General features: G+C 63.1%; 1 protein-coding gene across 4 annotated transcripts; it reads left to right on the top strand.

The window, feature by feature from the left end:
- The first annotated feature begins 5025 nt into the window (after window positions 1-5025).
- SYNC (syncoilin, intermediate filament protein) lies at window positions 5026-10954 on the top strand. Of its 4 annotated transcripts, none has more exons than XM_048969248.1 (5): window positions 5028-5154; window positions 6349-6537; window positions 7080-8490; window positions 9402-9526; window positions 10463-10954. In XM_048969248.1, the coding sequence occupies exons 2-5, from the start codon at window positions 6512-6514 to the stop codon at window positions 10524-10526; spliced, it is 1626 nt and encodes a 541-aa protein (XP_048825205.1). In that variant the 5' UTR covers window positions 5028-5154; window positions 6349-6511; the 3' UTR covers window positions 10527-10954. The 4 variants fall into 4 exon arrangements, with proteins under 4 accessions (XP_048825206.1, XP_048825205.1, XP_048825203.1 ...); XM_048969247.1 differs by lacking the exon at window positions 5028-5154 and adding an exon at window positions 5958-6087; XM_048969249.1 differs by lacking the exon at window positions 6349-6537 and having other exon boundaries at window positions 5026-5154.
- Window positions 10955-11332: the final 378 nt, after the last annotated feature.

Raw genomic sequence — 11332 nt, 5'->3', positions numbered from 1 at the left:
CGGCGCTGCTACGCCGGGAAGGACGGCACGCAGCACCCGCCTGAGGTCAGCAGGCAGCGAGGCCGCAGCGCAGCCCCGGGTTGCGCACAGCCGGGCTGGAGGCGGTTAAGCCGGGTGGGGCCGCTGAGCGCCGGAGCCGGCCGGGTGATTCAGACATCGCACCTCCGAGCGGCTCTGCGGGAAGCGCAGCGGGGAACCCGCAGCCCATAGGGGCACAGAAACCCGCAGCGCTGCCACCCACATGGGGACACTGCACGACCCCTCATCCTGGGTGCCGGGATGCTGAGCGTCCGGCCCGCGGGGCGGCAGCGCCCTGCTAACACAGCACGGAGAGCGGGTGGAGCCGTGACTGCTGATCAGCGGGCGAACTTCAGGAAAAAGTATTAGTTATAAAAAATAAAAATAAGAAAAGGGTTGACAGAGCTGGAGCGGGCGCTCCTGCAGGGAGGAATATCACATGCTTTGGCACGGCTTGCTTTTTCTGCTCAGGTTTCAGGCTCGCAGCAGCGCGCGCTCCGTGTGCTGCGCCCAGGCAGCATCTCTGGGACTCCCCGCACAGCCCGGCCCCTCGCCCCCCCCCCCGCCTTCCCACGGCCCCTCCTTCCTTATCGCACATTTCAGTGGGCTTCTCGAAGCCGCGGTTCTGGGAACGAACCCCCCGGGGCAAACGGAGGAGGAAAATTCCAGGTGAAGGCAGCCGGGTGGCACCGCCGCGCCCTGCGGGAAGGACGGCCGTGTGACACAGCTGGGATCCCTCACGGCGGGGACGGAGCCGTGCCGCCCCTCGTGTGACCGCCGCCACCGGGAGCAGCCGCGCGAGCAGAGCGTGGCACAACTCCGCACCTCCACACCTCGCACCCTGCGGGCGGCTCCGGACGGGGCGCGGATGGGACATGAGGACAGCCCAGCACGGGGCCACGGCGAGGACAGGAAGGGCCACACCTGGAGCACGGCAAACACGGGCCCAGGAGGAGGAGGAGGCTGGCGCGCCTCCAGATTTCCCTCAGCCCCAACGACCTTCTGAGTCAGCGCAGAGCCGGAGCCGAACCGGCAGCAGCCCTCGGGGCAGCGGGGAGAGCAGCGCCGGGTCCGTCCTGCCGCGACCACCGCCATCGCAGCCCCCGTTCAGCACCGAGCCCGCTTTGGCCTCTGCACGGCCACCGTCGCCGACCCTCCTCCGCCGTCTCCTCGGTCCCCACGTCCCCTCCTCACACAGCCCCGCTCCGCCGCGGCCTCACATCGAGTCTTCCTCGCCCACCCCTCCGCTTCGCCTCGGCCACCTCCACGGCCGCGACCCGCAGCTCTCGTCAGCCGCCGCCACCACTGGCGCAAACGGCACGACGGGCCCAGCTGTCACCCCGCCCCCCGGTCCCCGCTCCGTGCCCCCCGACCGCCGCTCCCCGCCCCGCCCCCCCCTCACCCGCTCCGCGCAGATCGGGGCTCGCGGCCGCCGGGCTCCCCGCCCTCCTCTTCCTCCTCCGGCCCCGCAGCCAGCTGAAGGCCCTCCGCAGTCCGCCCGCTTTGCCGCTGCCCTTCTTCTTCCGGGGGGACACCTCGGGGGGGCCGCGCTCGGCCTCGCCGCCGTCCGCAGGTGCACGCGGGGCGGACATGACCGCGGCGGGCAGAGCCCCGCGCCGCCCGCTGCCCATAGGGCCGGGCCCGCCCCGGCTGCCGCTCCGGCTGAGGCTGCTGCTCGGCCCCGGCTCCGGGCTCCCGCCGAGCGTACGGCGCCGACGGAAAGTTTCTCCGGAGCCGGAGCCGGGGCGGAGCCTGCGGCCTCGCCGGGCTGCGGGAGGACCCGGCCCCGGCCCTCCGCTCCGCCCCTCCGCTCCGCCCGTGCGCAGGTGGGGATCGCGGCCCCGGAGCCACCTGCAGGAGGGGCGCTCCGGGTGACCCGGCCGGGCCGGCTCGGGGTCCGCCGGTCCTCCCGGCCGCGGAGGTTAGCCGGGAGAACCGGGGATGGCGCGGGCTGAAAGGGCTGCTGCGCGGAGCCGGGGGCGCGGCGGGGCCTTCCGGGGAGCAGCGGCGGGTCTGGGTCTCCCAGCGCGTCCGAACGCCTCCCCGATAGCCACCACCGGCAGACGTGAAGCTCTCGCTTTAACGGATGGATAAACTGAGAGCGACGGGGGGTCTCCTTAGGACCATCGGTGCGTTTAAGGGTCTCCCCGGGACCAGCAGGGGACCTAAGGGTCTCCCCAGCGCCCTCGGTGGATCTAATGAACAATCTCTCCGCTTGCACGCGAGCACAGCCGGCAGGTCCCGCTGCTGGAGGGCGGTGGGGTGCCCCAGAGCCCCGGCTCGGTGCTGCCATCCCTGCAGGAAAGCAGGAGGTTTCTGCATGCTCATGGCACCGCTGAGCTGACGTCCCCGTGAGGATGCTCTGCTTAATGGGAAAAGCTGCAACATTGCTTTTAAAACACATCCTCTTCCCGGAGGCTCACACACCGCCTGGCTGCGTGCCCGGGGGAGTTTGCCAACGCCTGGAAATGACTAGAAGAATTTACAAAACAACGACCTGTCCCTCCTGCAGGCTTCCCAGCACGCTGCTGTCCCATGCGGGCGGTGGGACCCAGGGGTGGGTGCTGTGCAGTCCAACAGATCCCAACGTGCTCAGCGTTAACACGACGTGGCGCTGAGCCCTGCTGGCTCCTGCAGGAGCACAGGGACTGGCAGAGCTCTCCTGTCCCTGCTTCTCATTTCCCCCCGCCACCGCTCTGACCCCTGACCCAACCCCAATGAAAGCACAAGTGTTTGGGCAGCCATTTCCAGGCACCTGCACCCAGTACTGGGACAATTCCTTCCAGCTGGGCTGCCTTTGGGTTTTTGGTGTCCCCCAACAGCGTGCGCTCCTCTGGGGCAAAGCTAATCCCCGATCAGGGCGTTTGTGTTGACTTTCTGCAACCAGCTCCAAGTTCTGAGTCATGAGCCTCCCAAAAAGATCCTGTTTCTCACATCTCTCCTCTCCTTGGATGTCGGCAGAACCAGTTTTAAAAATATTTTTGCACACAGTTATGGAGCACTGTCCAAATAAGACAGCGAGGATCAGTCACGCTCCAGGGAGAGCTCTGAGCAGAGGGGAGCAGAGTGGCTGGGGATGGGGCAGGTCATCTGCAGCCCCCCAGTGTCTGGTCCTGTTCCTGGGGAGGGGGAATGCAGGCAGGAGCACCCAGCTGGGCCGTGTATCCTCTGCTCATGTGGCAAGGACAGACAGAAGGACATCAGGCAGCTTGTTGGGCTGGAGCTCAGCTCCTGGGCAGTGAGACGGGATGGAACGGCCTGCGCCCACCAGCCACAGCGCTGTGTGCTGCAGCCCCTCGGCAGCCACCAGAGCTTGTGAGGTCGGTTCTCAGCCGTTTTGCTGCCCACATGGAGGTGGTGGGGCAGATCCGTGCCCAGAGCCAGGCACCTGCTGGCTCCACAGGCGCAGCCTCATGACTCACTGATCCTGCAGTGCCTGTGGGCGGTGGGGAAAAGGTCCTGGCACGGCCACCGGCCTCACTGCGCAGTGCTGCCCCCCAACCCAATGCACTTCTGAGCCCCCACCAAGGGGTCAGGAGCTGGTGCTGCTCCTCCTGGTGCTCAACCCAGGGCCCAGCATCAACCTTGTCTGCAGCAGTGCCCTTGTTAGCCATCACTGGGCCACAGAGGCGTGTGCACACACATGTACACATGCACACACACACACATGTGCACACACACATACATGTGCACACACACATACATGTGCACACACACATACATGTGCACACACCACAGCAGGCATTGCTGGGGCAGAGGGGACAATCCTATCCCAGCAGTGGTGCCGCCGGGCCGAGCAGCCTTGATGTGGATGTTTGAAGCCGGTATCCGGGTTGTGCCAAGAGAGAACGCAGCAGCAGTGAGGTTCAGAGCTGGCAGTGTTGGGGCTGCAGCTTTGTGCCCCCACGAGGGACAGAGCCACATCCCCAGCTGGGCAGGCATCCATTCTGCAGCAGCTGTGCTGGCACAGGCGCTTTCCAGGTGCCTCACTGTGGGCAGATCGGTCCTGGCACCAGATAAGCGGGAGCTGCTGGCGCCTGCAGCCCAGGGCAGGGTCTGACCCCGCTGCCATGGAGCTGCCAAGGTCCTTGCAGAGCAGCGAGGACGGCGCCTTCAGGCTGCAGCTTTCATCTCTGCCCCAGCCCCAGCTGGGTCTGTGCCCACGCTGCCCCCCTTCTCCTCCTCCTCCTCTGTCCCGCCAGTGACCTTGCGCAGACCCTGAGCATCCTTATCTGGGATTTCTGAGGTCTGAGGCAGCTGCAGCATTTCAGCAGTGGAACAGGATCAGCCTCAGCGCCGCAATATGGCCACAGACCTCATCCCATGCTGGCTACCACTGCAGCGTCCCTATGGTGGCAGCACCTCAGCTCTCAGCTGGGGAAACTGAGGCAGGAGCAGAGCAGAGGCCTCTGGCCGGCACCAGGACACCGCAGGGGGCACCACGTCTCACCGTGTTCCAGCAGCTGGAACATTTCCCTGCAGATACTCTCCTGCCTTCCCTTCTCCCTGTTTGCTGGAGCAAAGTCCAGGGCAGCTCGTGCATGGATAGAGCCGTGCCTGGTCCGACACCCGAGCCGCCCGTTGCCTGGTTATGTCCACAAAACAGCCGGGCTGATCCTCTTACCGGCAACAGCTGAGCGCAGCCCCGCGCCTCCTGGGCACCCCAGCAGGGTTTGCTGCACGCCTGACCCGCAGGTCCCCCCGCTTGGCAGATGCAGATAGAGATGTATATTTATCTGCACAACTTGTCCGAATGGACGGCATTCCTCTCCCAGTGAGTCAAAAGCCTCAGTGCAAAGAGAGGCACTTTGTGGGGGGGGAAAAAAAAAAGGTGCATTGAGCTGAAAAAAGCAACAGGATCAAAAAAAAAGAGCAAACACCCAAATCTTCCCTTTCCTTTTAAAGCTCTGCTCCCCCGCATCGCGTGCTGGTGGGCCGGGACGCGGACACGAGCAGCTATTTTAAACCAAGCAGTGAGCAAGGTGACGGCGGCGGTGACGTGGGGACGGGGACGGGGTGACATTTGGGGATGTTGCAAGCAGTGGTGTGCGTTGCTGGGCGGTTTCAGGGCACGTAAGCTGGCGACTTCCTGAGCTGCGAGCGCTGACTTCCTGAGCGGGCACGGCCAGGGCGGAGGTAGGAGGAATTTTGCCTTAATAGAGAAATAAACTTTGCTTTAATCAATCGCTTCTGCCTTTCTCCTCCTCCAGTCCCGAGCTGGGGGATGCCAGGGCCACAACCCAGCAGCCACACTGCGCCCCTGGGCTGCTGCATGCACGGCAGTCCAGCAGCGTGGGTAGAATGTAGAGCAGGTGTAAGTAGATGCTGGTAGTATTGCCCCAAAGGGGGGGTTAGGATGCTGTGGGCTGGGGGACCAGGGGTCGGCGGGCAGAGATGGAACCTCCAACCCCAGGCAGCATCACTGCTGGGTGCTGAGATGCCATCCCACCCTCAAAGGGGTGCAGACACACGGCAGCAAAGTGGGGGCTGCGCTCTGCAGGACCGACGTGTTGGCAGCAGCCTCTGGCACACACGGAGCCCTCAGGGCGTCAGTATCCATGTGCTCCGTGCACAGGATAAGGCCACACCAAATCACGGCCATGCGCCGTGTCCTCACCGTGCCCCTTCCATGCTGCTTCCTCACCCCTTCCAGCCACACCCCAGCCCAGGGACTCCGGCGTCCCCATCACAGCACGTGCCCTGCCCAGCACCCGACAGGATCGGGCTGGAGGCTGCACGAAGGGGCACCATCAGCAAATCAATCCTGCATGGAAAGACCCCCGGTTGGGTGGGGGCGCTGGGGATTCTGCGGAGCTGCAGTCAGCCCCAATGTTTCACTGCCAGGGATGCAGGCATGGCCCTCCCCGCCCTCCTCCTCCTTCTCCTCCTCCTCTTCCTCCTCCTCCTCCCGGGGAGGAGGGCGGCAGTACCCGCAGCTGGCGCTGCAGCGGGTGAAGCGGCTGCCGGGGGAGTCTGATTTCCAACGCCGTGTATTAATAACCCCCACCCGCCCCATGCTAAGCCCATGTGCAGCGCAGTGCAGGGGGCACCGGGCTCCGGGAGAGCAAGGTACGAGCCGGCCCTTGGGGAGATGTGGGGGGAGAGGAGCCGGGGGGCGCGGGCTCTCAGGGGGTCGTGGGTGAGGTTCAGCCCCCGGGGAGCGTCGCGGGCACACAGATGGGGGCCGGGGGGGTGGGGGGGAGCACAACCCGTGGGCGCAGAGCGGTCGCTAAGTTTGATAAATCACTGCTGGAGGCAAAGGGGGGGGGGGAGGGGGGGGTACGGCAAACCCCGCACAGCCCTCTCCCCACCTTTCCCCGCACTCCTCAGCTCCGGCGGTTGAGTCCGAGGCTGCGATGTGTCAGCGCTGCAGAAAACTGCCTTATTAGGAGAGAAAGGACCGGTGAAAATCAGCGCTTTCCGTAAAGCCGCTGGGGCGAGCCGGGGGCCGCTGTGTGCCAGCCTGCACTCATTCCTTCGGGGATGACGAGACATGAGCTCAGCCCGCGGGGCCGGGAGGTGAGAGCATCCCCCCCGCCCCCCACCGCAGGAAAAGCCTTCAGCAGCCCCAGGGCCGCGCGCTGCTCCCTGCCCTCAAATAGCGCCTGGGGAACGTGAGACGGGAGCGCTTTGTGGCGGCAGCCCTCGGTGCCCACCCAGCAGTAACGCCCGGCTCGGATGACACGGCAAAGTGAGCGGCGCGGCGCTCTGCGGTGCTGCGCTCCGTCCCCAGGCAGCGCTGAGCCCGCTGCGCCCGGCAGTGCATTCCCGTGCCGTGAGGTTATGGCACGTAGCCGGGCAGCGGGCGCGTTGTGCTGGGGATCTCGCCGGGCGTGCGGGGCGAGCTGCAGTGACCCGTGCAGCAGTACGGGGAGATGGGGAACTGCCACCGGGTTTCAGCACTTGCTCTCTCTCTCTGTCACTGTCACTTCAGAATGGCTTTGCTCCTTTATTCTGGCCCGTGCTGATGCCAAAAGCTTGGGTCCAAGTTGTCCTCGGGGCAGGCAGGGAGGGATGGGTCCTGTCCCAACGCGCACTGATGTGTCCCTTCTCCTTTGCAGGGACCTGATGGCAGAGCCAGAACCGCCTCCAGAACCGCTGCCAGATGAAGCAGGAGAAGCCCCAGCCCCACACCACAGGGCTCCATGCACCCCAACAGACCCAGCGCCAGGCCTGGGGGCTGCTCCTGCTCTGGGTGCCCATGGGGAGCTGCAGGAAGGTGCTGGAGACACGGCCTTGAACCTCACCATGCTGGGGGCACTGCTGGGCGAGGAGATGGCTGGGACAGGGGCATCGCTGGGGGTGGATGGAGCAGAAATCCCACTGGATGCAGAAACAGATGAACAGATCCTTCTGGACGTGGATGCTGGTGGGACAGGGATCCCACTGGATATGGATGGGGCAGGAATCCCATTGGATGCGGAAGATGAAGCAGGGATCCCTCAGAATCTGGATGCCGGCGGAACAGGGGCGCTTCTGGATGCCGACGGAGCAGGACTCCCCCTGGATGTGGAAGCAGAAGGACTGGGGATCCTGCTGGATATGGATGCCGCCGTGGCAGGACTCCTGCTGGACATGGATGGGGCAGGAATCCCACTGCACGTGGATGGGGCTGAGATCCCGTCGGCCATGGACACCGACGGGGCAGGAATCCCCCCAGACACAGCGGAGATCGGGGTCCCACAGGACACAGACGCGGAGGGGGCGGGCACCCCACAAGCTGCAGAGGGCACAGAGCGGCCGTGCCTCAGCCTGGAGGAGCTGGGCGAGTATTTCCAGGAGTGCATCGAGGCGGTGGAGCAGCTGGAGAAGGAGCGCGATGCTCTGATCGAGGAGCTGACGCAGCTGCGCGAGCCGGCGCTGCAGGACATCCGCCATGCCCACCAGGAGATCCAGGCCGCCTGCCGGCTGCTGGCCAAGGTGGAGCTGGAGCGGGACAACCTGAGGGACGAGATCCGTCAGATCAAGCAGAAGCTCTTCAAGGTGACCAAGGAGTGCGTGGCCTGCCAGTACCAGCTGGAGAGCCGCCGCCACGACCTCTCGCAGCACGCGGCGTATCGGGACGAGCTGGAGAACCAGGCCGGGCGGCTGTCGGGAGAGCTGAGCCGCCTGCGGGAGAGCTGCGAGAAGGAGAAGGAGGCCCTGCGGCAGCGCCTGGAGGCCCCGCCGTGCCGCCAGGACCCGCAGTACCTGCAGGAGAGCCGGCGGCTGTCGGCCGAGTTCGAGAGTTTGGTGACGCGGAGCCGCCGCGGCCTGGAGGAGCACTACGAACCACAGCTGCTGCGGCTGCTGGAGAGGCGCGAGGCGGGGACGCGGGCGCTGCAGGAGCTGCAGGGAGAGGTGCAGGGCATGAAGGAAGCCCTGCGGCCCCTGCAGGGGGAGGTGAGCCGGCTGCGGCTGCAGAACCGGAGTCTGGAGGAGCAGATCGTGCTCGTCAAGCAGAAGCGCGATGAGGAGGTCGGGCAGTACAGGGTACGTGCGCAGGGCAGGGGTGGGTTACCTACCTGTGGGTGCTGCCAGCACGGGCGGTGGGTCTGGTCTGTGGGGCTCAGGGGGAGCAGGGAGACTGGGGAGGTGACAAAGCTCTGCGGGTTCTGTTGAAGGCACTTTTCTCCCTGAGGATTTACTCCTGCCTCTGGAGGAGCCCCAGAGGCTGAAGCTCAGTGACTCAGCAGCGCTGTGCCCTGCTGGGATGCTGTGTGCAGCCCACTGTGCAGAACGAGCTTTGGGAAGGGCTCCACACCTCAGCAGGTGCTGCCTCCAGCCAGCAGCACGCAGAGGCACCAAGGAACCCCGGGGACAGAGAGGAGGTGCAGTGCTGCATCAGCCCCACAGCTCCACATCAGATGAAGCAGAGCTTAGGTGCTGGAACAGAGCCGTGAGGCCAAGCCAGGCCTCCCAAAACACCTCACGTAGGGAGAAAGTACAATTCAATATCCACAAGAGCCCTTTTGGCAGGGCAGCCCCGCCATCCATCTCCAGCATTCCCAGCCATCGTCACCACTGCCCACAGCCAACATCCTCCCTGCAGGCACCGCTGTGCTGCAGCACTGCAATTGGGACCCTCTCTGGGTGCCATGGTGCTGCTCATGGGGCTCAGAGCCCCACCTCACTCTGACCCATGGAGCCCCCACTGTGCCTCCCTGCTGCTTTTTCCCCATTCCCTTGTTTATCTACTTCAGTATTTTAGATTATACAGTGCTGACAGCCTTTCAAACGCACGCCCAGCAGTGTGAGGGACAGACCCTGCCAGCAGGGAAGGCAAAGCACAGCTGCACGCCAGCCCTGGCTGCCGCCTTGGTAGGGCAGAGGTTTTCTGCAGGGGTTTCTCCACCGCCACGGAGCAAAGCTTCCCACATAACCGGGTTCTGTCTTCACCCCAGGAGCAGGTGGAGGAGCTGGAGGACAGGCTGAAGGAGCTGAAGAACAGCGTCCAGCTCCAGCAGCGCAAGAACCAGGAGCTGGAGGAGCTGCGGAGCAGCCTGCACCACGAGCTGTCCATCTACAAGTCAGTGTCTGCTCCACGCACGCCTCCCGTCCAGGCTGCAGTGGAAGTGCTGTGGAAACTGCAGAGCCTTTGCCATGCAGCTGTGTCATGGAAAGTTCTGCACAGAGTAGAAACAGGGGCTGCCTTCCAAGGGACAGGCACGGCAACTTGACAAAATATACACTAATTCCTTAGGAACAGTGGGAGGGAGTTGGGTTCTCAGTTTGAGCAGCACTGCTGCAGATGGTCTTTATCAGAGGGAACAACTTTCTTGCTTCTGAATCTGCTGCTGCTTTCACTCAGGGCTTCTCTACCACATTTTAAAGCTCCACAACACATCTGCAACACCTTCCCCTGTAACTGCACTGAGGGAGGGCATTCCCCACCCCAGCAGCTGCAGCTCTTCTCTCCATGCGCACCGCAGCCCAGGGAAGAGCCAACCTTCCCATGTTGGTGCCGCGTCTCACTGTTGCAAAGTTTATTAATGAGAGTAACTGCAGCATCTCTGCTGCGTGGGGTCCCTGTGAAGCACGGGGTGCAGAGGCTGACATGGAGCCCCAGCCACAGCTGCAGCCTCTTAACACCGAGCTCCAAAGAGCCGCTGCTGGAAGTGACAGCGCTTCAGACCTCTTATGTGTCAGCTCTCCTCCTCGAGTTTCACTTTTGAACTGGGAGTCGGAGTGCAGCAGCCTCAGAGCTGCCTCCTCCTGTGTCTTGCAGCAGAAATCACAGCTGCCTCCTCCCATGGCTCGCAGCAGCAATCACGTTCCCTGCTGTCAGAGCTGCTGTCCGTGCCGAGGCCTGGCCGCAGTCCGTGCATTCGGTGCCAGGCACTGAGCCACTTTTGCACTGCCTGATTGCTTTTCCTTCACATTGGGAAAAGGAGGACTTTTTTCATTAGGTTGTGTTCCATAAGTTCCATATTTAGTATCCTAAATTCGCTTTCTACCCACACAGGGGCTGCTTAGAAATCTACGGCCACCTTTGTAAATCTGAAGAAAAACCAGACCAGGAATGTTAGAGGTGAGATCTCCTCCTCGCCAGGGGCGGTGCTGGAACCTGCAGGGTCGGCTCCTCGCTGCTCCTCTCGCTGCCCAAAGTCAGCAGCACCACTCTGCTCTGGATCTTCTACTGAACTGCTTTTCCACACGAGAGCAGAGAAAGCGGTACTTGCACTGAACGACGGACACGGCTGAAGAATCACACGTGTATGTTTTGCTGTGTTTGGAAAATGTACCTCGTCCTGTTCCATAGATAGAGCATATAAACCTGCACAGAAAGGAGCTGGGGGCTGAACGCTGAGCTTTACGTACAGCTTTCCTTGTGTGCCCAGTGGTGGCTGCTGTACCGCGATCCGCTCTGCCGACAGCCACAGAAACTGAAGTCTGTGGATAAAAGGTTTCCACTTTATAGTCTCACACTGAAAATAAAGGTCAGAGTTTAAGGGTCTTTTGATTTCTCAAAGCTGTGTGTCAAAAATAAGCTTGTGTGTCAAACTGAGGGGCCTGAAAGGCACCCAAATATTCACGCTTTACAAAATAGGGAGGAAAAAACCCAAATCACCGCCCATGTTGTTCTGTGCAAGGGCTGAAGGCAGACCCGAAATGGAGGCAGCGGCGCCCTGCGGGAGGAAGGCATCCTCCATGGCAACCCTGACTGCTCTGAGCTACTGAGCACTCACTTCACAGAGCAAGCAGTAGAAACAAGAGGAGGCAGCCCTGAAGTACATTGCAGCACCCACACGGCACCCAGAGGCTCCTCCTCCTCCTCCCTTTCTCTCTTTCTCCAGGGAGCAGAGAACGGTTCACCCTCATGAAAACAGTCAAT

Source organism: Lagopus muta, chromosome 23 (genome assembly GCF_023343835.1).
Source record: "Lagopus muta isolate bLagMut1 chromosome 23, bLagMut1 primary, whole genome shotgun sequence".
NCBI lineage: Eukaryota > Metazoa > Chordata > Aves > Galliformes > Phasianidae > Lagopus > Lagopus muta.
Note: the sequence above shows the minus strand (reverse complement) of the source record. Positions and strands in the feature narration are given on the sequence as shown.